This window comes from Ochotona curzoniae, unplaced genomic scaffold (assembly GCF_017591425.1).
Source record: "Ochotona curzoniae isolate NIBS_2020 unplaced genomic scaffold, NIBS_Ocur_1.0 contig_4895, whole genome shotgun sequence".
Classification (NCBI taxonomy): domain Eukaryota; kingdom Metazoa; phylum Chordata; class Mammalia; order Lagomorpha; family Ochotonidae; genus Ochotona; species Ochotona curzoniae.
This window is the reverse complement of record NW_024466413.1, coordinates 1459971-1485915: the sequence shown is the minus strand read 5'-3', so window position 1 is coordinate 1485915 and position 25945 is coordinate 1459971. Positions and strand designations below refer to the sequence as shown.

The window sequence follows — 25945 nt, the reverse complement described above, 5'->3', positions numbered from 1 at the left end:
AATGGCCAACTCCTTCTGGCTTCTGAAGATTCTTCGGAAACTCTGCCAAGCCCCACAGAGAGAGTGAAGAAAGGCCAAAACAGAGAGAGGTCTCCCATGCGCTGGAGCTTCTTTCAGGTCTCCCATGCTGATACAGGGGACCAAGCACTTGGGTCATCTTCTCCTATTTTCCCAGGTACATTAAGCAGGGAGTTTGATTGGAAGTGGAGCAGCTGGAACTTGAACCTTAGCCCAAACGGAATATCAGCACTGCAGGTGGCAGCTTAACCCACAATGCCACAACATTTCTCCACTAACTTCCAACCAGGCTTATTACATCAGTGTCAGCACTCCCCTCTGTCATGGTGGCACCTGCAAACAGTGCAAACTCTGAGCTAAGTCACCAGAGCGCAGAAGAGAAAAAGGAAAAGTTACTGATTAAGAGTGTCTTTGGGAAATTTTTTTCTCCAACCTTCAGGTAAGGTTAGAGAAGCTTCTAATGACATCACAAGAAGACACTCCTGCTCTCACAACTGTCCAGGCTATGCAGGCTTTGGTGACAGCCATGGAAAAATCTTGGCTGACCACTCACAGTGGTCCTGAGCTCCGCAGGCTCTAAGTCTACAGCTGTCGGAATCCATCTCAGAATCTCTGAGCAGATGCTTGGCAACTTAACATCTCAGAAATGCTTCTCGGGTGACCCCAGTGTGCAGTCAGGGCTGCACGTCCTGCTTGCTCATCCCCTGCCTCGGTGCGTGTTCTCAGCACAGAATGCCTCCCACTTGCCATGCGTGCACACGCAGACACACCACGTCCACGGCTGTGTTGGCCTTAGTTCCATGACACCCATGCAGGCAACTTCTTGTGCATGACAGGAATGCACTACAGGATCTGAGAATGCCTGCAGCAACAAGGGCAGCTAACAGCCTCAAAGCCCAGGGAGCCAAAGGCTTACAGAAAGTAATTGCTTAATCCTTAGAACACATCCCATGCACAGGTACTATCATCACCATGCTAAGTGGTAGTAGAGCAGCCAAGGCTCCAGCAGCTTAAGAAACTTGCTCATGATTGCAGTAATGGGAAGGGACAGGATGTAGGGCCAGCAGCCTAGCTCCGAGGCTCTGCTCAGCGGCCACACCAGGCCGCCGCCTCTTCATGGTGCCCTTTCACCTCCAGCACAGGCCTTCACACGGCTCCCATCTCCCCATGCAGTGCCGGGGTACACATGTGTGCCTGCCGAGCGGCCTGAGTTCCCTACCCTCTACCTTGTGCTGTCCGGAGGCTCATTTGAGTATTTGGTTCAGCAAATATTTGCCAAGCACCTAGTACATTCTGACAGCGGCTATCACCATAAATAGAATGTGGCTGCTTCTGTGCAGGAGGTCACAGATTAGTGAAGGAGAGAACAATGGCACAAATATGAGACTTCACTGAAAAGTGAAAACAGGCCACTGCATGTGCGACCTGGAGTGTCAGGAGCCCACGGATCCCAGAGGCTCACATGGCACCCTGAGAGAATGGTTGGCTTACGCCTTATGGGGAGACAGCACAATGGAGCAATCAATCCAAGGGTGAGTGGGACAATCCAGCAAGAGACTGCAGCATGCAGGACACTGGGTAAGGCACCACCTGTGCCCTGAGGGGCAGAAGCAGCCTGTGCAGGAGGGTGATGGCAGCTCAGCCACAGCCCAGCGAAACATCCCATGGCCAAGACCTCTATTCATCTCAAGCAGGTCTTTGTGCTGCAGCAGCCGAGGGCCACTAGGAGGCTTCAATTGGACTTTGAGCCTGTGACTGTATGGCATTCCTTCCCTGCTGCAACCTCCTCTGTATGAGATTCTGCAAAGCAAAGCATGATGGCAGAAAGGACCTGCAATATGGGAACGTATAGCTATGGAAAGGGCAAAGGAGCAGCACCCAGGGAAGGGCCTGGAAGGCAACGGGCAGGGCAGCCCAGAAGGGGCACAGACAGCCTTAGATGCTTCATCCAGCCTTGTGACGACACAAGAACCTGCAGGGTCCGGAAGGGGAGAGCAGCAGCGGTTAGATCGTAAGGACCTGCAGGAAGCACAGGAACTGCCTTTCCCCAGACCAAATAAAGTAGAATTTGCATTTACCAAGGCCCTGATATACAGAGCCCAAGACCTGACTGGTTTTCTGGCAGAGCCTGGTGCTCCCTTGCTGCTCAGGGCAGGCTCTAAACACTCCCAGCTCTGGGCTGCCTTCTGGTGTTCCTGTTGGAAAGCCTCGGTGCTAGCGGTGGGCTGTAAAGCTAGGAAGAGGTTGTAACAGATAGCCACTCCTCATTGCTCTAGCATCCCCCGCAGGAAGCAGGCTGATCAAACCTGGACCAGCGTAAACATGGGTTCCTGCAGAGCACTGTATCCCTCTACTGGGAGGAGCGAAGTGCCATGTGTGGATGGGATGGAATGGGATGGGATGGGATGGGATGGGATGGGATGGGATGGGATGGGATGGGATGGTGGGATGGGATGGGGGAGATGGAGGAATGGAATGGAGGGATGGGGGGATGGGATGGGATGGGGGATGGGATGGGATGGGATGGGATGGGATGGGGGATGGGATGGGATGGGGGATGAGATGGGGGATGGGATGGGATGGGGGATGGGGGATGGGATGGGATGGAATGGGATGGGGGATGGGATGGGGATGGGATGGGGGATGGGATGGGGATGGGATGGGGGGATGGGATGGGATGGGATGGGGGATGGGATGGGGGATGGGATAGGATGGGATGGGGGGGATGCGATGGGATGGGAGTATGGGATGGGATAGGATAGGATGGGATGGAATGGGATGGGGGATGGGATGGGGAATGGGATGGGATGGGGGATGGGGGATGGGATGGGATGGAATGGGATGGGGGATGGGATGGGGATGGAATGGGGGGTGGTGTTGGAGCAGTTGTCCTGTGTCTCCCTGAGTGACAGATCAGGAACTGCATGGTGGGACCCGAGGAGTGACATAGTCTCCTGGCACCAGAGTATCCTAGCATCAAAAGAATGTTTCTGAGTTTCTCAATGAAGCGATGCATTGAGGACCCTCTGCCAGACGCACTAACCCCCAGAGAAAGAAACCAACCAGGACATAGAATCCACCCCCCGTGCCACAGGCCATGGCTGCACCTTGGTGTGTGCATTCTGGTTACTGCGAGGAGAGTGCAGCTCTGGGCAAGACTGAACCATGCTGGGGGTGGAGGACAGAAGAGCACAAGGAGGCACACAGGGCACTGCCCTCTGTGGGCAGAAGCCTTAGGTTGCTGTGTTTAAAAGGGCACTGATTCTATTCCTCTCTGTCTGTCCTCCTCTCAGTATATCTGACTTTGTAACAACAATAAATCTTTAAAAAAAAAAGGGCCCGGTGCAATGGCCTAGTGGCTAAAGTCCTCGCCTTGAATATGCCAGGATCCTATACGGACACTGGTTCTAATCCCAGCAGCTCCACTCCCCATTCAGCTCCCTGCTTGTGGCCTGGGAAAGCAGTCGAGGACGGCCCAAAGCCTTGGGACCCTGCACCTGTGTGGGAGATCCAGAAGAGGTTCCTGGTTCCCAGCTTCGGATAGGCGTAGTACCGGCTGTTGTGATCACTTGGGGAGTGAATCATCAGACAGAAGATCTTCCTCTCTGTCTCTCCTCCTCTCTGTATATCTGACTTCGTAATAAAAATAAATCTTAAAAAAAATGGCATTGATTTCTTTGCATGAGTCTGAAGCGGTGGACGGGCTGCAGGTGCACAAGCCCCCGCACTCTGTGGAGCACAGCCCTGCCTTCCAGCCAGGCCAGAGAGAAGGGATTCTCACGATTCATGCAGGCTGGTGTTGGAGGACCTCAGCCCCACTGGTCCCAAGCACCCAGAACAATGCCTCAGTCAGGCTTACAGATGCCTGCTTCCCTGGATGTGTGTGTGACTCACTAACTCAGTCACTGCTAGCTGGCACTGAGCCATCATCGCCTCCCCAGGCAGAGTCAGGTCACCACCTCCCCAGGCAGGGTCAGGTCACCACCTCCCAAGGCAGGGTCAGGTCCTCGCCTCCCCAGGCAGGGTCAGGATCACCCAGCCCCACCTGCTGCCATCTCCCCTTGCCTTATGCTGCCTGCTTCTAGTGCTGACTGTATTGCCAGCCCTTGGCTTTGTTGGGAAGCTACAAGTCCTAAGCGGCATGTCACTTGCTTGTCTTCCCAGTATCTGGCTGACGTGGCAGAGCATAACAGTCAGCATGGAGTAGAATCACGTTGGAATAACTGCACTGTCCCAGACTGCGTGCTGTCACTGAGAACAGTTGCCAGAGGATCCTATTGCCCTGAGACAGATAAGCTGGCTGAGGACTGTAACGGCCGCCAGGTGGAGATGTTCTGCCTCTGAACAGGCTTCAGCTCACTCTGAGTTTCAGGAGAGGAGACACAGGCTCTTCCACTACCACCAGCAAGCCAATCCCTTAGTGAACATAGGACTAGGCTGATGCTCATCCCGTCACCTTTCTCCCTTGTCAGCCAGCCAACTAGGATGCCAGGTGCAAAATAAAGCCCATGGCAACAGTGACTCAAAACCAAGACACAGCATCCCTGCAGCTTGGCACAGTGTCACAAGAGAAGGAAACAGCTACTCTTTCAGGGAACGTGTTAGGCAGGTTCACTGCTGCCCTGCGTCTCTCACCCTCAGTGCCAACCCCAATACCTCACCAGAAGCAGTGCAGGCACCAGAGGTAACAGGAATGCAGTGCACAGGCCTCCAGGGCCAGCCCTTGGTCACCTCTTGAGTGTAGTGCCCAGGGCTGCCGTGCAGACAGTGCCCAGTGAGTGAATCCTTTGTACAGGAACAAACACTCCATGGGGACGCCACTGTCCCCACTGCTGCAGCTGCACTAGTAACCCCTGGCCTTCCTTAAGGCTCATTGCTTTTCCCTGTGCAACATTGCGGCATACTCTGCGAGCAGGTGACCGAACTCCACACACTGATACCTGCCCACACACGGGAGCTTCAGAACTCATGGAAAACTCACATTGTCTTCTAATTCTGCTGTCCACAGACACATGTGCTTATGTGTGTGTGAGAGAGAGAGAAAGAAGGCAAACATTTGTGATATATAATCTCTAGCTCTTGGCCCAATTTCGTACAGCCCCCTCCACAGTTCAGGTGGGTCATATTTTGAGGGTGGGGGAAGGGAGACATGCTAGGACTCAGCCTGCCACCATAGCTAGTGTTCAATCACATCTGATGCCAAGGCATTGCCACGGCCTCCCGCACCAGGCTGGAGAGCTGTCTGCCTGGCAAGCATGGTGTCCACCGGCCAAGACGGGGCAAGTGGGACAGAAGCTGCTACACAGGGCAGCCTGTCTGACATTGCCCTGGGTACCACTTCCTCTGCACTTTCTCCTGCCTCCCTCATGACATGCTTTAGAATGCCTTGGCACAGGAAAGCCAAGTGCTTGCTGAGTTCTCTGAGTCGCTTGATCACAGGACTGAGCCAGAAGCATGGCCACAGGAGCCCTCTACTCGCAGCTGAGTGGTCAGGAGTGCAGATGAAACATCAGCAGGCTGTGGTGTTGTTCAGTGGCGGAGCAAGCCAATGCTCCACCTGCTAGATGTGACATCCTGTTGGCTGCTCTGATTCCCATCCAGTTCCAAGCTGTTGGCCTGGGAAAGCAGTGGAGAATGGCTCAAGGCCTTGGGACCATGATCCACATGGGAAATCCGGAAGAAGCTCCTTTCTCTGGGCTTCAGATCAGCTCAGCTCCTGCTGGTGTGGCCATTCGTGGAGTGACCCAGCAGATGGAAGATCTTTCTTTGTTTCTCTTCCTCTTTGTAAATATGCCTTTCCAATAAAAATAAACAAATCTTTAAAAAACAAAAACCACAAAGCACAGGTGTGTGCTGGCAATGAGTCTGCTCTGAGTCCAGTTTCTAGGCGTCCACTAGCATGTCGCTTACCCCAAGTCGCCAGGCTTCCTTCCAGTGTGTTCGCCTCCTGTCTGACTGCCCAGCACAGCAGGGTATGCGTGGGCTCCAGAGGATTCAATCTCAAACCCATGCACAGGTCATTTAGTGAGCACAAAGTACAGAAAGGGTATATCGCCATATACCTGAACCCACCTTCCTGCACCATCTGAGGCCACCTGGGCACAGGTGCAGGGTCCAGCCACTCTCAGGGAGGGGCTCACAACTGGTGGTCTGTAAGAGTTTTTCAATGCATGGATCAGGGGCAAGGAGATAAAGGAAGGGCATGCTCCGAGGAGATACACATTTGGTTACGCATTTGAATTTTCAAAATTGTGTAGCAAAGAGTAAGGTTTACACTGTGGGAGCTGCAGAGGCGGAAGGAACACCGCTTCAGCGTGAGGCTCAAGTCTTGTCTTTTCCCTCCTGATCCCGAGAGCGAGCAAGCACCATCTGTCTGGCCTCACCACTGCTATGCATTCAGGTTTTAGGAGCCAGCCTCTCTTACCTGGAGCTCTGAGCACAGCTGAGAGAGCGTTTCTTCAACCGCAAGGGCTTCTGGGGAGACAAAACAGCAATATCATGGAAAGTGGATGCACAGTGCAATGCAGCGCTCACTAATTCAGGGACAATGCCTAAGGTCGAGTTTAGCATTAAAGTCACAATACACCTGCTGAGAGCTCTACCTACCTCTGTCTGCCTACAAGGGCCACACTTTCAAAAAGAATAAACATGATTTGAAGGCATGCCTTGATCACTAACGACCCACCCTCTCATGGATTCACTCACGAGAAGCAGTCGATTCCCAGATGCACACTGCACTTTACACGATCCAAGTGTATTCCAAACTCGCTTGTGCCCTTATAGGTCACTCCCTCCACTGCTGCACACACACAGCTACACCTAGGCTAGACAAGTGTCACAGATTGTATCTCCAGGTTAGAGAGAAAAACTGGAAACCCCGGGAGGCAGAATGACGGGGTTGAGCCTGCTGCCAGCCCCAGGGACTCCAACAATCAGGACCCGCCAGCCAGGGATGGTGCTGTGCTCTCGGCAGGACCAGCACCCTCGGCGATGTCCGATTTAACCATCATAGCCCTGCCTGTGCTTCAACTCTCCCTGGTTCTGTGATGCTGCTGCCAATTGTATGTGGCTGTGAGATGAAGAGTGTTTCATTCAAGATTTATTTATTTGAAATTCAGTTACAGGGGTGGGGAGAGAAGGAGAGACAGAGAGCCATAACAGAGAGAGAGAGAGCCATAACAGAGAGAGAGAGAGAGAGAGAGAGAGAGAGAGAGAGAGAGAGAGAGAATTTCCATGTGCTTCCCCAGATGGCTATAAGAGCCAGAGTTGAACAGGCTGAAGCCAGGAGCCAGTAGGTACAGCTAAATCTCCCATGTAGCTGGCAGGGGCCCAAACACTTGTGGCATCTCCTACTGTTTTTCTCAGGCTATTAATAGGGAGTTGTGTCAGAAATGGAGCAGCCAGGACACAAACCGGCACTCATATGGGATGATGGTGGCATCCCAGGCAGCGGGTTTACCCATCACAGCACAGCACTGGCCCTGCAGTACAAGTTTTAATGACAGCACTGCTTCCCAATGCAGCTGAGCAGTCTGATGGCCTTATTTTCATAACCCTCTCCCTGACTGCTAACCTTGGGTATGAGACCTCAGGAGGCCTAACAGATTTTTGTCACAGTCACCGTGGCTGGTCCCTCGGTGTTTAACATAATGCCTGACATCACGGTAAGCGGTGAATAATAAAATGTGACTTTAAAATGTGAGTGAATGGACACATGAACTCAGTTCCTCTGAGTAAAGGACAAATCGATTTATTTATGTATTGTGAAATATATCTATATACTGTGATGCTACTAACCCCCTTCGCCCCCTGAGTAATCTGAAGGGGCCGTGGGTCTGTGCATGTCTATATCATATTTGTATTATTGGGATCTGAAATAAAAAAGAAAGCTGCAGTGACCACATGACTGAATGGCACCTCACGGACACTTGTCCAGGATTTCCGAGCTGACGAAGCTAGATGGGAAGATGGCACCAGAATTCAATACTCTGTAGCTAACACTGCACTTTGTCCTTCACTCTACCTGCAGAGGAGTGTGTGCGACAGATCTGAGGGGTCTCTGCTCTCAAAGGCCCCACTTCTAACGGGAGGTGAACATGCAAATGCATCATTGTTCAATGAAGTATCTCAAAAGTTGAGGTCTAGGAGTAAAGAGAGAGAAGTCAAGGTACCTGGCCGTTGTCTGATGTTTAAATAGGTGCTAAACTTGACTACCAGGCTAAGAAGTTGGTCTGCTATGAAAGGTGGAGGAGGCTCATTAGCTGACTCTGAACCATGTTACCTGTTACATCTCAGAAGGAGCCGGCAGAAACGAGCCTGTCCCAAGGGGCCAGGCAAGCTCTCAGCTCCTATCACACAGCTGTAACACACCCTCACTCCCATCTTCTGCCAGTCGCAACAGATTCAAACCCAACGCACTCCATGGCATCCAGTCAACTTGCAAGAATCACTTTGTCCCCAGATAACCAAGTAGGGAGAATTATTACAGGTTTCATTAATCACAAACAATATCATCTCACTACCATCTCTTTACTAAAATGTTTATACTTTTATAAGTAGCATTCTGGAATTAAAGCCTAATTAAGAAAAGGTTGCAAAAAAAACTTATATTTACTTGTAGAGAGTTACAAAGCATTATGTGCCATGACTTTCCAGGTAGAATAAACTCTGTGTGAATAAATAAATGAGGGAAGGAACACGCCTTGAGGCGCCCCTGTCTCCTCCGACTGTATTTGCACTTCCAAGACTCTACCCTGCTAGAGTGGCACAGACATTCTCTCTGAACATGGACAGGGCTGTCACTGTGACACTCACAGAAGCCTGCCTTTATTTTTCAACCTACAGGTCCAAGAAGGGATGACCTGCCCCAGGCTCTTACCCAGCTCCATGCGAGGCAGCCCTGGGACGTCCCTCATGATGAGCAGAAAGTAGAGGCGAAGTCCCTGGTAGGCATGCAAGAGTAGGAGGCACAGGTCCCGGTGCCACTTGTGTGCGTGTTGGATGCAGTTCTCGGAGGGGACGTAGAAGCTGCCCTGCGGGGTTGGAAAAGGAACCAACGCTGCTGAGAGGGCTCCTTGGCCACACGGGGCTCTCAGCCTCTGCCCACCTGTGTGCCAGCATCCGGGGGAGCAGATCCAGTCCTTAGAAAGCTAAAATGTGAAGATCCAGGAACAGAGATCTGAGATTGAACTTCTTCATCCCTCCTCCACGTGGAAAAATCCTTGGAAAGCTGTCATGCCTGTGTCTTATCGCACTCAAAATAACAGTGATGATGATGAGTGACAATCAGGAGAATGAAGATGATGGGGACAGTGACATCATAGTTCACAACTCAATGACCCCGTTTATAAGCATCTGTTCTGACCAACACCAGCAGCAGGATGAGGCATCTTATCATCACAGGGAGATAAGGAATTAAGAGACTCTTGGAGCCGGTGAACAGGAGGAACCTTGTTGTAGAATGGCTAGAGAACCCAAGGCTCTGAGTGTGAGATTGCCCAGTGGGAGAGGTTGGCTATTGCTCTCTCCACATGTAGATATAAGCACTCTGAACTGGAACTGCCAGCTGATCTGGGCAAACCAGATGACAAGAGTGAAGCAGTACAGCTTAGAGCTTTGTGCCAACTTGAGAAGGGCATTCCAGGTGAATTCCAGGCAAAACTTGCTCTGAGAACAGAGGGGTGACACTAGAATGGAGAAGCACAGAGGCAGTAGAAAGTAGGAGCTTTGAAGATAGTGTGTCTGCACATCTTTGTGAGGTCAGGGCTTGCGGCTCCATCAGCTGCCTACATGGCTGCTGTGGGCAGAAGCAGTGGCCCTCACCTTCCCTATACTTCTGAAAGAAGCTCAGTAGGGATCTGTAGAACTCCACCTTGTTTGATTTTGTGTGTTGGTGTGTGTGGCTGGAGTCTGGGGTGTCCTCCCTTCTCACCCATCTCCCATCTCTCCTGCCGTATTACAACGCTGGGTTTATACAGTAGAAAAAGGATGTGTGTGATGGAAGGCAAACCTTCATCCATGCTCCCAATGGTGTGCACACAGGCAATGATGGGAGTAACTGCAGCCACCCTACAGTAAGGCGCCACACGTAAGGAGACACGGATGGAATCATAGGTGTGCAGTTACCTAGCTCTCAGACTGCCTTAGGAAACAGGTTCTGACAATGCTGGGTGATGCTCTCAGGAGGAATAACCATGGGGCAGCAATATGGGACAACACACCACAATCACCCCAGACCCTGTGTAGCAACTGTACTCAACAGCACCCTCTAGAGGCTGCTGTGCAACCTCCACCCCAGGGTCACACTTCCGTGCAACTGGATCCTGGCCTTGATTGCAGGCTGCCAGGTCCCTTCTGTTAAGTTCCAAACTCAACAAGGTTTGGAACTAAAAGATTTATCCACTTCATAGCCAGAAAATGCATCCAGCAAGAACATCTGTGAACCTGGAAAAGTAACGTATGCACTCCAATTTCTATTATTTCCTACTATGCTATGAGCACACACAGAGCAGCCAGTTATAGAAAGGTGGTAGAGCATGTGCCCAGCAGGGCATGTGCTAGACCCCCTGGGCAGATGGGGAAAGAAGAAAACCACTGTTACCAGGCCTCTGGGGAATCCTGCGGCTGCTGCCCATTTGATCTTCAGATAACAGGCAGGCAAGTACTCTAATTCTGCTTTTCAAAACTGAATACAGATATAGAAAAAAGAAAAAAAAAATCTCAATTATCACCAGAGGAAACATGACACGGAGCATCCCATTATTCAACTTCCAATAATCTTTTGCAGAATTGTTAGTATGATTCCCATGCGCACAGGTGTCCCTGAATGTATGTATGTGCACGTTGCATGTGTGTTTGCAGACACACGCAAAAGTCGGTGGATTTTCTGACCATTTCTCTCCTCCTTGTTTTTCAAGGCTTTGCCTGTCTTTCAGGTCAGACAACTGTGCTAAGAACTCCTACTCCCATTTCATAGACCATAGACTGTGGCTCCGAGAAGTAAGCGACTTGTTCAAGGCCATTCGGCTTCCCCAAGGCAGGCGCTCCTCAGTACCACACTCATGCCTCTGAAATGAAATCCATGCCAGGCAGGCGACAGACACTCCACAAGGGGCTGCCTTCGATAGCGGAGGTATTAACTGAAGTCCTGAGCTATCTGCTGGCTATGACTAAGCAGCAATAAAAACAGAAAGGAAATTAACAACGGCACCAAATCCGCTAGTTACAGCTGCGTGGCCAGTGGGCTGAAAGCACCCCACAAACCTGCTTCCGGGCCTGTTACCTGCTCACACCCCAATCCTTCCTGAGGACCTGCTGAAGAAGGCAAGGGATCTCTGAGGTCTGCAACTTTTCAGATTCTCAATATCAACTGGAGTTTCCAAGAGAAATAAAAAGGAAACTGGAGAATCTTCAGGGACCTGACCCAACGTGATTGCTTAGCTATGAAGAGGTCAAAATGCTAATCCAAAGAAAAACCCTGAAAAATACAGGACTGTGGCTGGAGATTATTCTAAACAAGGCAAGACAAAGTCTCTCTTCTGCACACACACTCAACCACACGCTTCTGAATGTGACAAAAATAATGCAGACATCCCCCAGTTGTCACAGTGGAAAAAGTCCACGCACCGCCATTAGAACTGATGGAGTGGACTAAACAACAGCCTGATCCATCTCCCCAGCTCAGAGCGGGAGCGCCCCCACCGCCCTTTTTCAAGTGAGGAAGGAAAGCCCTAAATGATGCAACAGGAATCAGGCAGAGCATCAGGCCGGACATGAACTCACAAACGGAGGCCCCCAGGTCAGGTGCGTAGCACAAGACAGGTGACTCTTCTCTCCTTCTCTGTGACCAAATTAACTCCCATGAACGTAGGAGATTTCTGTCAAGCCATATCAGTCAATATGCTTGTATATATGTTACAACTGCAGGAGAACGCATGCATGGAATTGGCTTTAATATTTTAGATGTTTATTTGGAAAAGAAGTGGAAGCTATCTCAGAGCGCAGCACCTAGAGGGCTATTAACCACAGCTGCCATTCACTGTAACTGCTAAGCGTCTGGTGCTGCCTTGAGTCTCGAGTCTTCTCTTGGTGATGCAGGGAGTCTTATGTTTTAGTACATTTTTACCAACAAGAAAATCATAGACATAATCATAGATGAATTAATAAACAATGCTCATTTATTATCCTACCCAGTTAAATGTCAGGCATTGCTTGAGCACTGAACCTGTATTAATCATTTAATTATCATGCTGACCTGATGCATTGAGCCCGAGAAAAACTGCATCTCAGATCACAGGGCAAGTAAGCGGTCAGGGAAGGATTCAGAGACCTGCCGCATGAAGCCCACACACTTGCAGCCTTGACGTTGAATCAATTCAGGCAGCGTTCACACACCTGTGTTCTCACTGGTCATGGCTGCTGCTCCTTCAGACCTTCAGGGAAGCTGAGAGCATGACACACACTTCCAGAGGCGACGTGGGCCCCAAGAGATTAAGGGAGACCCCCAAGGGGTGGTCACGGCCTTGACATTAGGCAACCAGGAGCTCTGACTCAGCATTTGGAGGAGCCCTGGGAGGGTCGCAAGCAGCAAGAGCACACTCTCTTCAGCAAGGGGTTTTCTGTTCCCAGCAGTTTTGTAACCTGGAATCTTCCTAGGAATTTAATTGCTTGAAAATCACTGGACTAGCTCAATGCCCCTTGAGGCTCCAGCTATTCTGCTGTGGTCTAGGGCAAGGTACAAATTGCGTGGCTGAAAATAATATCTTGATAATCTCCCTGAGGTGCTATTTTCATTTCCCATTCCTAAATACTATCATTTTTCCTGTGTGTTTATAAGCCTGCTTAAATGGCAAATTCTGACAGATATTTTTGATCTGTTTTTTTTTTTCAAAACAACTGTAAGTTTTTTTTTTTTTTTATCTTACACTTTGTAGAACAAAAGAACACGGCTGCATACAAAAAGAAAAAAAAACCCACTAGCAGACTGGGCATCAGAGGGGAACCCTGGGGTCACGTGAGGGCTTTGTGACTCAGCTGGGGCACAGTCCCGTACAGGGTTTCTGTAGCATCAGTGGGTAAGAATGGGACTGGAGGCGAATGCGCACTCAAAGCCCAGCCAAGACTCCAGCGGTTGGCATTCTCATCATGGCTTCCACATGGATCCTCCCACCAACAGACTTCAACGCTGGCACTTTTCTTTGGCAAACTGGTCTATCGGCGTCAGCAGCAGACTGACCTAGTTAGACTTTACAGGAAGGAGGGGCAGCCCTTTCGGTGCACTAGTTGGTCTCATTAACACACCTGCCTTCCACATCCACAATTCTTGGGTGTGACCCCCTCGTTTCCACGCCCCACTCCAGCAGCACGGGAGGCAGCAGGGGACCGCTCCAGCAGTCGGGTTGCTGCCCCCAAAGCAGGGGTGCTGGGTGGAGCCCCTGCCTCCTGGCTCAGCCCTGGGACCACCTCAGCCAGTGGAGGTGCTTGGGAGATGGACTGCGGAGGGGAGATCTCTGAGTCCAGACAGAAACATCAGCACACCGATTTCAAATACTAACTCATTAGTAACAACTCAAATACCAACCATGAATCATTCATAACCTTCTTACAAGCTAACCTTCAGGCTACATTTTGCATGAATACATGAATTTTTGCTATTAATCTCTTTCACTTCAGAGAACTATATTTTCACATTGAAAGAGCTGGCTTTCCTCATATCTTTCAGCAAGTAAGAGGGATTAGATCAATTCCATTCTAGATAATGATCCTAATTGCTCTTCATCTGTTGCTTCCTGTCCGCCCTGGACTGTGCTGAGTCCTTGAGGTCGCAAGTTCCAAGGAAATATCCCCACTTAGAGTGGAATGTCCTCGAGTCTGAAAAACCAGCGATGTGAACACGGGATTGCAGGACAACAGTGCAAGTAATATTCTAGAAGAAATAATGAGGTGCTGTATATGGTGGAGTCCACATCACCCTCTGGGCAGGGGTGTGGGTGCGAGGGTTTCCTGGTGCAGGTGAATACTAAAGTGCTGGGTATTCAAATAAAGCATGGAAGGAGGTCACGCCACGTGCAGGAACTACAGAAAAGTAACTCAAAGGATGAATGGGAAGGAGACAGGAACAGTCGTGTGCTGCAAGGGAAGATGAACGCAAGAGAGGAAGCAGGGAATAAAGCCAGACAGGCAAGCTGGAGTTCGGTCATGGAGGGTGGCATATCACATGACCATGAACTGGTCCCTGGGCTCATGTGCATGGCACACAGCATGTGACAGCATGCCCCTCTAGGAGAGGTGGGATGTGGCGAGTGGGCCTGTACCCAGCCTCTTCTCTATCACTCTCGCTTCTCACTGCTCGTGGCTGCTGCTCCTTCAGACCTTCAGGGAAGCTGAGAGCATGACACACACTTCCAGAGGTGACGTGGGCCCCAAGAGGTTAAGGGAGATTCCCCAGTCCCACAGTTACTTAGAGACAAGTCCAGAATGACCAAATCACACGGCCCGGCTCCAAAGCCAACCATTCATGCCGCAGGGTTTCATTTTAGATTCACGAGACATAATGGCTCTCGACTGAGGGCAAGGCAGTGACGGGGGAGGTAACGGACACAGCAGGAGTACGAGGCGATGACCATCAGATCAACAGGCTGAATTAGGCGGTGTGCATGGGAAGGACCAGTTATCATTCCCATCTCCAAGAGGCCAATTTCAAGCTCCGAAACCACAGAGTGACTGCAGAAGTTGAATTGCAGTCCCAGTGACCACAGGATATATATATTTCCAGGTGGGAAGTTTTACAAAGGTGCACCTGGAAGACTCATTACCACTTCCTTCCTTGTTTTTAATTATGAAAAGTATTAAAACTACTACAACGCTATCAGGGTAGCCATGGAAGAAGTGACTCATGATTCTCTCGACGGTGAGGTGTGTGGTCTCTTGTGTGGATTTGGTCTTGTGCCTCTACTCATGGTACTCATAAAGAGCCTTCTGCATGTGGTCTGCTCTGCAGGGAAGTTGGAGAGTAGACCAGAGCAGACCAGTGGTGAACCCGTATCCAGTGTTTTAACACCAAAGACACACACACACACACACACACACACACACACCCTTGTGCATCTTCTGATTCGAGTAGCCAGGTGTGTGGTGAGGGAGCAGGAGTGAGCTGACTATTAGACGATCAAGATAAGGCATTGCTGTTGCCAGTGAGGTGTGTCTGATCCCGGAGTCCACGATGTTAACTGCCAGTTCCTGCTTCCCCACAGAAGATGGCTAATGACAGCGCAAACTCCCCGCTGGCTCCCGCAGGAAAGATACACCTGGCTCAGACCCTGTCACAGACTTTGTCATTCCAGGGTGCTTAGTTGCACAGAAAACAGGCTCAGATAATTAAAGCAATCACAAGAACCAAAAGAATAGCATTTGCAGAATCACTCACACTTCAGAAAGGTACATGTCATTATTTGCTTCATTTAATGGAAACACAAAGCGGTACATCTCCCAGGATTAAAAATCAAGATTTCCCTATTAAAAATACATTTAAAATAAATAGACCAAAAATAATCTCAATAATAATCTCAAATAATCTCAATAAATCTCAATAAATCTGTTAAACTGTTAAACTATAACTATTGAAATGATAAATTTCTGGTGTATTCTGACATCTCTTCATTGAGACTGAACGTTTAGTTTTTTCTTAATGTATGTCATTAAGAACCTCAGTGTTTTCTGCTTTTGTGTTCTGCGTTGCTTGCTTGGTTGGGCGCTGTGTGAACCCCAGGCCTGACAGTCTACGTGACACCCGGCAGGACACCTGGCAGGTCACGGAGGCAGACCACTCCTCGGGAAGGAGGTCCCCGGTGTTTGATAAGACCCACTACCCTATAGCCCATCAGTTGTACTTTTTGAAAGTTGCTTGCTTCAAACCCACGAATAGAAGCCTGCCAACTTGCTCTATCTAAAAGTTAACAGTTAAACTGACCCATCATGACTGTATAATTGTATGGAATTGGCCTGAAATGTATAAAAACCCTGTGTTGTTGAACCTCAGCCTCTTTTTGGACCTTCTTCTGCCCCTTCTGCTGCAGCTTTTCCTGCTTCGGACACCTTGGCAGCAGCAGTGGCCACCACCGGGGTGGCTGCTACTGTTCCCCCATCCTGCTGGGCTGCGAGCCTAGCTTAGTTTTGAATAAACCGCTTTTATGCTTTTGCATGACTTCAGACTCGTGATGATTTTCTGCGGATTGCAAAATCTGACACAACATCATCATTTCCCAAGTCTTTGTTTTTTTACTCGGATTCTGTTGAATATTAGAGGCACCTGCTACAGGGCATGTGGCTATGTATGCACATGTGGCATAACTGAAATCATTTATTGTCCCTACTACAAAACAGCAATAATCTCAGCAATGTGGTTCAGAGAGATTAGGACAGCTCGTGTCAGCAAGGTGCTTTCAAAGAGGCTGGCAAAAGAAACCTACAGAGGAGGCAGACCCGCAGTGTGAGACATAGAGGAAGGACCTACAGGTGTAGAGACAGAGCAATGAGGAATGGCTCGGAAGACACAATAGGTAGCCACTGTAGGCGGGGCTGGCCATGCAATTGGCAGCCACATTACACAGATATGGAGCCGTCCCTGTACTGAAGGCATGAAGCACAGGAAGCAATGATGGAAGCAGCTCCGTTGTCCCTGTAGGCTTGCAAGCACAGCTAGCTCTTTGTTTCAATTTTCTGAATGGCAGATAGGGTCTTCAGATGATACTCACAGGCAGTCAGTGCAGACCATGAGTTATATGCAGAGGCCATTTCACAACTGAACCCATTAATGAAGACTGTGAATACACCTTAATTAAGGTGAATGATGTCATTATATCACCCCAATACAGAAAACTCTCCCACAGCCTGGAGCCCTGGGGGCCTGGGGGTCTGCTTTCAACCTGTCACTAAGCCACTTTCATTCTCCCAAGCTCTCTCTCAGCCTCCTGAGACTGCCAAGAGGAATTCCTAACCCCCTGCCCTTGCTTCCTCTGGCTGCTTCTTGCCAACACTTCAGTTGCCCCAAACCAGCCTGCTCTCTCTTTGAACCATCTCTGTCTGATAGCATCTACAGTGTGTGCCTTCACCTGACCTACGGGCCAGGAGCCACAGATAACACCCACACGCAGCCTGGTAAACGGAAATTTCATGTGTCATTGAACTTCCCTGTTTATTTTCTAGATTTGAATGTTACATTTATTAGTACTTTTGCATCAGAGAAAGAGACATGCCTTACAAGAATCACCATCCTGCAGCATGAAGTAGAATATACCCCATAGCATGCTCCTCATGGTCACATATTCAACAATAACTTTGTGGGGGTTGTTTCTAAGTGGGACTCTAAGCCAAGTGTTGTTAGGGAAGACACAGGATTTTCTGAGCATGATTTCCACATTCATGACCTCTGCAGCCCTGAGTGTGAAGCAGCATGTAGCAGAATGATTTCGATACAGTCTGGAAAGCTCTATGTAAAATGTGTACAAAAATTAAATACAGTACAAAGATGGACCTCTGCTTCATTCTAGTGCCGGGCAAGAAAAACAAAGGACTCTATTTAGTAGATCCATAGATATCAAAACATTGGAGGAAGAAAATTCCAGGTACATAGGTGGAAGTAAACAAGAAAATCATATGCAGGAGTGAAAAATCAAATGGACGGACATTTAAGGGAAAGAATCTACAGGAACAAGGTTGAGGCAGGCTTAGACGCAGTGGCCTCAAGTCTCCCTTGGCTATCCTGAACGTAAGTATACGATTCTTCACATGCAGCTAGCTGAGGCAGAGTCAGCACAGAGAGCAGGATCAGTAGGACAGGCTCTACTAGACCCTGTGCACTGTCCTCAGGAGAAACCAGCAGGCCTTGGCGCGCAGGCAGCCAGAGAGGACCTTGAAGACACTCTGGCAAACAGAAATAATCACCCATTTCCTTGAAAATGCCCTTGGGGAGGAAAGCGACATCAGCAGGATTCTCTGTGCTATTTCTGAGAAAGGAACTAATGAGGCTGAGAGACGACCATGGAAAGTGAGGGAAGAGACTCATCTCCAATAATAAAGGATGGACAGACTGTGCCTAAAGACAGCTGTGTCTGCAATGATAGGAAGATGGACCCAAGAGGACGCCTTGTAAAAGAGGAGGTCAAGGCCTAGCATGAGAATGACAGTGAAACAAAGCAGAAAACCCACGTCAGTGTTGACCTTGATCATCCCCATCATATCACCAGCACAGAGCACCTGCCAAATAGGCCCGCACGGGTGAAGAGTCGGGAAATTCAGCTAAGTGGTAAAGAAGTGGAAGGGTATGTTTTATAGCCAGAATTACCTGTGTGAACTGGGAGCAGTCATCTTGAGACAACAAAGGGACTGGTGTGAGTCTGAGAACTGATCTGAAATTGTAAGATCATGCTCAGGAAGTGGGAACAACCACCCTTGCTCTAGGCTTCGCTCTGAGCTCCTTCTCCCACACGTCCCTTTACATGACACCATCCCAGGCACCTGCTGCTGTATCTGTGGCACTTGGGATATATCAGTGTCTGGGAAATCTATGACCTCTTTCTTGATACAGCCAGTGCACAGACAGATAAAATGGGGAAGGAGAAGATACTGAATGTGACATGAAACAGCCAAGGGAAACAGAGAAGAAACGTGCAGGCTTCTTCAAGACAGACTGTTTTTTCTTTATCATCTATTTATTTTTATTGGAAAGGCAGATATACAGAGAGGAAGATCTTTAGTCTGATGGCTCAGCTCCCCAAGTGGCCACAAAAGCTGGAGCTGAGCCAATCCGAAGCCAGGAGCCTCTCCCAGGCCCCCCACGTGGGTGCAGGGTCCCAGGGCCTAGGGCCGTCTTCGGCTGCTTTTCCAGGCCACAAACAGGGAGCTGGATGAGAACAGGGGCTGCCGGGATTAGAACCTGTGTCCATACTGGACCCCAGTGCATTCAAGGTGAAGACTTTAGCTGCTACACTATCACAGCAGGCCCCAAGACAGACTTTTAAGTAATTCTCAATTCTATATATATTTAACAAATTACTTATCTCTTTCAAAGAAACTAAAATGAAAGACAAATTTAACCCTTTTCCTAGATATTAAATATAACTGATAGACTTCAGTGAATGAAAATTTCGTAGTTTTGAAAATATTATTACTCAGATTACTTCCAGATATGTGAACAATTACACTTTGAGAAGAAATAAGAATGCAATTCATACAAATGTAGTTGCTGAAGTAACTAAACTTTTTTTGTGCACAAGAGTAAAAATGGCAATAATTCTACGTTTATTGCTTCCTTTCTAGCTATACTAAAAATAATAGGAAGAGATAAAAATAAAATACGAAAAGCAGGAAACTAGAGCCTCAGTATATGCAATCTTTATCATGTGGCAACAACTCCGCATACACCGACCATGAGCCCAAGCATGGGAAACTACGGGCTGGTAGTAATACATGCTGCTAACAAATACAAATCAACTAGAGCAACACACAAAAGAAACGCACATCAAATCATACTTGGGATATTTGTGAATATTTGTCATTTAGAAGAAATCTCATTTTGCTATATTTAAAAAAAAATTCACATGTAGCTTTCCATAATACACATTAAACACTAGCTTCTTGAAGACTCCTCATATGCAAGAATCTCAAACATTTTCTGCATCAAAATGAGTAGCTTTAAGTTCCATGGATTAAAATCTGAGTTCAAATTGCTTCCATTAAAAAACAAAACAAAAAAAAACTACACTGAGATTTCTACCCTTGTCCTCCATGGAGGAAGGCTCACACTCCTGGATCCAGGGGATGCCAGAAAACTGACAACAGGCAGCTGTGCAGACTCATCGTATTCCTCTAAAAGTAACTTGGCCCCTTTTTTCCTGGGCAAATGGTGTCCTATCAGACAGGCAACACAGCCAAGACACCACTTACCTGGCACTGACAACTGGCCTTCAAGGAACTTAAGTTGATTCACCCTGGAAGATACAACCATTTCTAACGTCCCACCAGCAAGTATAAGTGGCACTAAGTTAAAAACATTTGCAGGTGATCACATACGGTGCTTCTTACCGGATACCCACATGTATTCCAGCGGCAACTGCCAAGGGTACCCACACACACAACATCAGCAATTTTGTTTCATTGGAAACAGAAACAAATCCACACCACTGGTCCTAGATGAATTGTTTATTATTTCAATATCTGAGAAGTGATTTTTTAAGATGATAGAAACTGTCAAATATATTCAATTATGTATAACTTTGGAGATAGAAAGTGTAGGATCTGGAATATTCCTTTGGTCCTGCTTGTATTTCAGAATGATGCAAGAATGAGGCTAGGGCAAACAGCCTGAAATCTGGGGTTAAGGATCGCAATTTCCCACACTCCTGTAATTTCTAGAATTGCTAAGCCTAAAACCTTCCCTCTGGCCTCCTCCAACACAGGAACTTGACGTTTTGTCTTAAATCACTTCACCAAAACACATGGGGTGCTAATTCCAATGAACTCCCAGCAGCCTTCAGAAACCCCACAGTGAGAAGCACAAAATCCGAGCAAATCCTCGGGGTGGCTATCGAGAAAATACTGAAGAAATACAGTGCAAAGTAAGCAGGACAAGCCATGCAATGATCTGATCATTCCAGGCAGAGAACCAAGGCCTCTCGGCTTCCTCCAGACCCAGTTTTCCACCTCCTTCAGCTCCCTCCTCACTTCCTGCTGTTATTTGCACAAGACAGGTTCTCTCCTAGGTAACTGCAAGCTTGCCCCACTTCTTGCCTCAAGGAGCCAGTTTATACAAACGACTCATGCACAATGGCTTGTGAATCTATCATCAAGCCTGTCATGCTCTTGAATGCTTTCCCTAGATAATTAATTTCATTTCTCAGGCCTCAAATCTACAGATTTTTTAAAATTGTTTTTATTGAAAAGTCAGATATATAGAGAGGAAGAGAGACAGGGAGGAATATTTTCCATCCGCTGATTCACTCCCCAAGCAGCCACAACTGCCGGAGCTGCACTGATCTGAAGCCAGGAGCCAGAAGCTAGGAGCCCATCTGGGTCTCCCACGCAGGTGCAGGGTCCCAAGGCTTTCGGCTGTCCTCGACTGCTTTCCCAGGCTACAAGCAGAGAGCTGGATGGGAAGTGGGGCTGCCAGGGTTAGAACTGGCGCCCATATGGGATCCTGGGGCATGTAAGTCAAGGACTTTACCGCTAGGCTATCATGCTAGGCCCCAGATTGCTTGTATCACACTGTACAAATGCCTAACTCAGGCACAGGGAGAACATGACTTACCTGAAATCAACAATTAAGCTCTCATACACATATACACATAGACATGTTTATGTACAGAAACGTGAGAATAGAATATATGTGGTCTAGATCCACAGTTTAAAGCAGGCATGTAGCTTGCAATGCTTGTCTTGCCTGAAGGTGGCACTATTCTCTCAAACAAGAGCACATGGGTAAGTCACTTACCCAACTTGGGGGTGCGGGGGCAGATCTGCCATTTCTTTTACAGTCTTAGGTAAGTGCAACTCAAGTGCCACTCCAGTCAGCAGCAGAAGTGCCACTCATTCATCTGGGGCACCCAGGGAAGTCCTGCTGTGCTTAGCTGGCACCAGGCAAACAGCAGGTAGCTGAGCCTGAGTTTGCTAAAATAACCAGCTGACCCTGGAGCTCCCTGTGCTTTCATTTCTTTGTCTTTAATATGAGGTTGTTAACCTCCAGCCCCTTACAAATGTCATGGTCACTCAATGAGTATGCAAATTTCAAGAGCTTAGAAACGCCTCTGGTACTTGAGAAATCAGTGAGATGCTGAAGATGGTGGGGAAAACGGAAATAACTCTCTTCCCACCTATGTCACACAAAGGACTTCCGAGGAAAATCATTTTCAAGGCCTCTGTTCCAACTGCCAGGGTGGATATCAGCTTGTAATTTTCAAGGACAGAGGACACAGAATCCCAAGGAATGGCGGCATACACATGACGACTCCCAGGGGCTAGGAAGAGGCCATGCTTTCTGCCAACAGCAAGTATTAGAGACCAGATTTACCCCCACACCGAAATAAATCCAGATAAAACGCATACAGCAATAGTTGTCCGATGCTGGATATCAGCTCGCACAGACTAAAACCTAATGCAGGATCTAAGCCACAGATGGGGGAGTACTGGGACGCAGGCAAACCCTGCAAGCATCCTGATGGGAGAACATGAAACAGGACACAGGGAGTCAGGGAGCAGGAGTTCATGGGACGATCCCAGGGTTGGGAAGATGATGCCCGGACGCCATACAAACCTGGAAATAACTGGGACTGGCCTCTAACAAACCCTCCGGCTTCCGGTTCAAAGTCGTGATCTTTACTGTCACACATGCTCTCACCATGACGTCATCTACCTTAAGGTTCTCTGCAACAAGTCAATGCCAGTGTCAAACGGGACTAAACAAACCTTCTCCAATCAGGTATTCAGTTACACTTGTGACGAATGCACTGACACGCCCCATCTTACAATTATTTTGTCTTTACATCCCCTCCCCAAGTAGCTATGCTCACTTCTCTTTTCCCACTCATAAAAACAGTGGCTTTTGTGTTGCTCACCACAGTTCCACCGGAGACTCCTACAGTCCAGGGAACAATCTGGGATAGCCAAATGTTACGGAATGCGGAAAGCAAAATGGAACAAGTCTTACTCACAATTTACTGACCAAAGATATTGTCAACAGGCTCAATGGTAACACGCTTGAGGACAATGTTAGTAGCAGAGCCCAAGTTAAATATTAATTTTACTCCAAGTTGTGCATTTTTAACACCTAAGCAAAACAAACAAAAAAATTTAATCTTTTGTTTGTTTTAAAGAGTGATTATTGTGACATGAGTTAAGCTGTTAGCTGTGGTTTCAGCATCCCATACAGGAGCACCAGCCGAAGCCCTGGCTGTTCTATTTTCCACCCATTTTTCTGATAATGCCTCCCGGGAGGCAGTGGATGATGGCCGCCCACATGGGAGGCCTCCGTGGAGTCCCTGGCTCCTGGCTGTGATCTGGCTATTGCAGGAAATTGGTGAGTGAATCAGCAGATGCAAGACATTTCCTATCGCTGTGTCTCATCTCCATTCTCTACTCCAACTGTCACTCTGCCTTTCATGTAGATAGACAGATGGATACATCTTTTAAAGATAATATTCTTTCCAGCAACTCACGGCACATGTTCATCCATTAAAGAGTAAATTCCAGGACAAACAGAACTGTTTTCAGTCCCATCTGCCGAGTCCACGGCTGACCGGACCCAGCCAGTTACAAAACCCAACCCAGGAGTGTCCAGGGACCTTTGCCATGACAGTTGCTATTGTCTGTGCAAACAGAGATGCTCATCTGAGTTATTTGCCAGCAATCTTCTGAGATTTGTTTTGGCAAAAAGCGATAAAGGCAGCGATTTGGGCAAGGGGGAGGGAGGTTAACGCAACGTGGATGGGAAAGCAAGCACAACCGAGGCAGCTGACACGGCCACATTGCCATCAAATGCGAGCAGGTGTCCCTCAGTCCCGGTGGGGTCTGCTTGGGCCGAGAGTTCCTCAGCTCATCATCTGAACCCCTGGGCATATGCTTGCCTCTCCTTCTGGAAGCCAGTAAGAACTGAGTAACTATTTTGTTTTTCTTTGTAATTTTGATTGAGGTTTAATTTCTGTTACAGAGCTCACATGTTTAATTCACACCAGGTGTGAAGATTGGGCATATAGCTATTCTGTAACCATGACTCCAGGCAAGGTGAAGGTTACAACCATTATTCCCAAAAGATTCTTTTTGCCTCTGTAGAGTGGTTTTATTTATCTGTTTGTTACTGTGTGTGTGTATGATTAGACAATTAATACAAGTTCTGCCCTCCTGACAAGTACTTAATGCACGATGCAATATTGTTAACTACAGTACTACGTGGTCTCTAGAACTTACTCTTGCTTTATAACCGAAATTTCATACCCATTGAAAAGGAACAATTAATGGCCACATGAGTGAGTTCTTTTTTTTAATTTGAAATTTTTAATTTATTTTTATTTATTTATTTATTTATTTAATGAGTGAGTTCTTAATCTTGCAATCAATCATGCCCAACTGATACCTCTTTGCCCCTGCCCCGTCCCCGCACAGCACAGTTCCCACTGCGGCTCCAGGAGCAGTTCAGGTGTTGCTGACCTCTGCTAGCTTGCACCAGTACATGATCTGTGAGATTAATCCACAAGACAGACCCTGCCAGTCTAGACCCAAATGATGGACAAAGCCCATGCCTTTGGGAACATTTCAGGAGATGTCAACTGCAGGCTTCACAGCCGACTCAACCTGGCTACAGTCCTTAAGCACTGCCTGCTGGACTCTGTCTTCCACATGGCTGAATAAAAATCTCTGGGTGGGTATCAGATATATATATTACTAAAAATAAAAAGCTCTCCCCTGGAGACTGACATGCACTTCTGGCCAACAGCTACTGCATCATATGGAACTGCACGGACAGCCACGGGAAGCAGCGCTCCCTGCCTGCGGCTCAGTACGATGTTCCAGGTTCTTTGCCACCAATGAGTGACTAAGAGGTGCAGATATGCTGGGCTTCTGATGCCTGTGTCCACATTAAAGAATATGCTGAGAGCCGAGGGGCTGTAGAGCTTTACAGAAGCATGTTGTCGCGGGTTAGACCTGCATTTAACAAGGCTGACTGCACCAGCTGAGCTGAACAACAAACTCCCCTGTGCGACAAACTCAGGGTGGGAGTGGCATTTCCCACACAACTTTAGGCTGCTCATTCAAATTTCTTTATCCCTTTTAGTTTCAAGCAATAACAAAAAGGCTAGCAAGAGACTCGGGATGGTAGAAGACAATCAGCCTGCAAGGGCCTCCTGCCCAGTGGTGAGACACTCTAATGTTCTCTTCATTCCCAGGTGTCTCTCCAGTTACCCAGCAGCACCGGGTCTTCCTGGGCTGACCAGGCATCAGACTGAGGACCTCCGAGATGTAAAGAGTGCTGCCAAAGGCAACACTCCATTCCTTCTGCACAAATAATGACCTGTACCTATAACTCCCACGTAGGTGCACATGTGCACAACACACACGGGCACAGGGAACTGTCACTAGGAAGCCATGTGGTCAGTTACTGGGTGCTTCTGTGATTAGCAGAAGTCATTTAAGGTCTAATCCCATTGCATGCTCAGCTTCTGCAGTGCCCCTGCTGTATCCTCCTCTTTGATACTCTCTATTGTCTCCAAGGTGGGCTCATCTCCCATGACCTGGGCCCTCTTTCATCAAAGCCCACCGGCCACACTCAACCTCACAAGAACACTATGGGCTACAACAGGTTCCACACATCAGAATTATAGTCTTTGATAAATGCGTTCATTTCAGTAACCCACAGTGCTTTGTAGACAATGCTATGAAAGCTGAGTTACCAGGGTCAGCATTACGGGATAGCAAGTAAGGTCATTGTCGGCAACACCAGCATCCTATATGTGCACCGGTTTGTCACAGCTGCTCCACTTTGGTTCCAGTTCCCTGCTAATAAACCAAGGAAAGCGGTGGAGAATGATTCAACTTCTCAAGCCCCTATATTCATGAAAGAGACCCAGAGGAAGCTTCTGGCTCCTGGCTTCCGTCTGGCCCAACCCTGGCCACTAGAGTCAACTGGGAAGTCAACTCTCTCTCCACCATCCCTGCCCCTCTCTGTGTGACTCTGATTTTCAAATCAATCAATCAATCAATCAAAAACTCAAGTTGTCGCCATGGTGAAATCCACTGTGGATCGGTAGTTTCCCTGGATAGTTCTGTAAAAAGTAGGGTCTCCAGTTTCTGGGATCCTTTTGTTTTGTGATGTTGCCACCTCTGACACTTATCCTCAAAAGGGACCAATGGAAGGGTTGGAATGCCTGGAGCATTAAGTAGAATA

General features: G+C 48.3%; 1 protein-coding gene across 1 annotated transcript in view; it reads right to left on the bottom strand.

Moving 5' to 3' along the window:
- The window catches only part of FAM135B (family with sequence similarity 135 member B), a 178557-nt gene that overhangs the window by 30016 nt on the left and 122596 nt on the right, over window positions 1-25945 (bottom strand). The window contains exons 7-8 of the mRNA XM_040988499.1: window positions 8897-9050; window positions 6443-6492 (exon numbers count right to left, since the gene is read on the bottom strand). Of these exons, the coding sequence (XP_040844433.1) occupies window positions 6443-6492; window positions 8897-9050 (204 nt within the window). The remainder of the gene's footprint in view (window positions 1-6442; window positions 6493-8896; window positions 9051-25945) is intronic.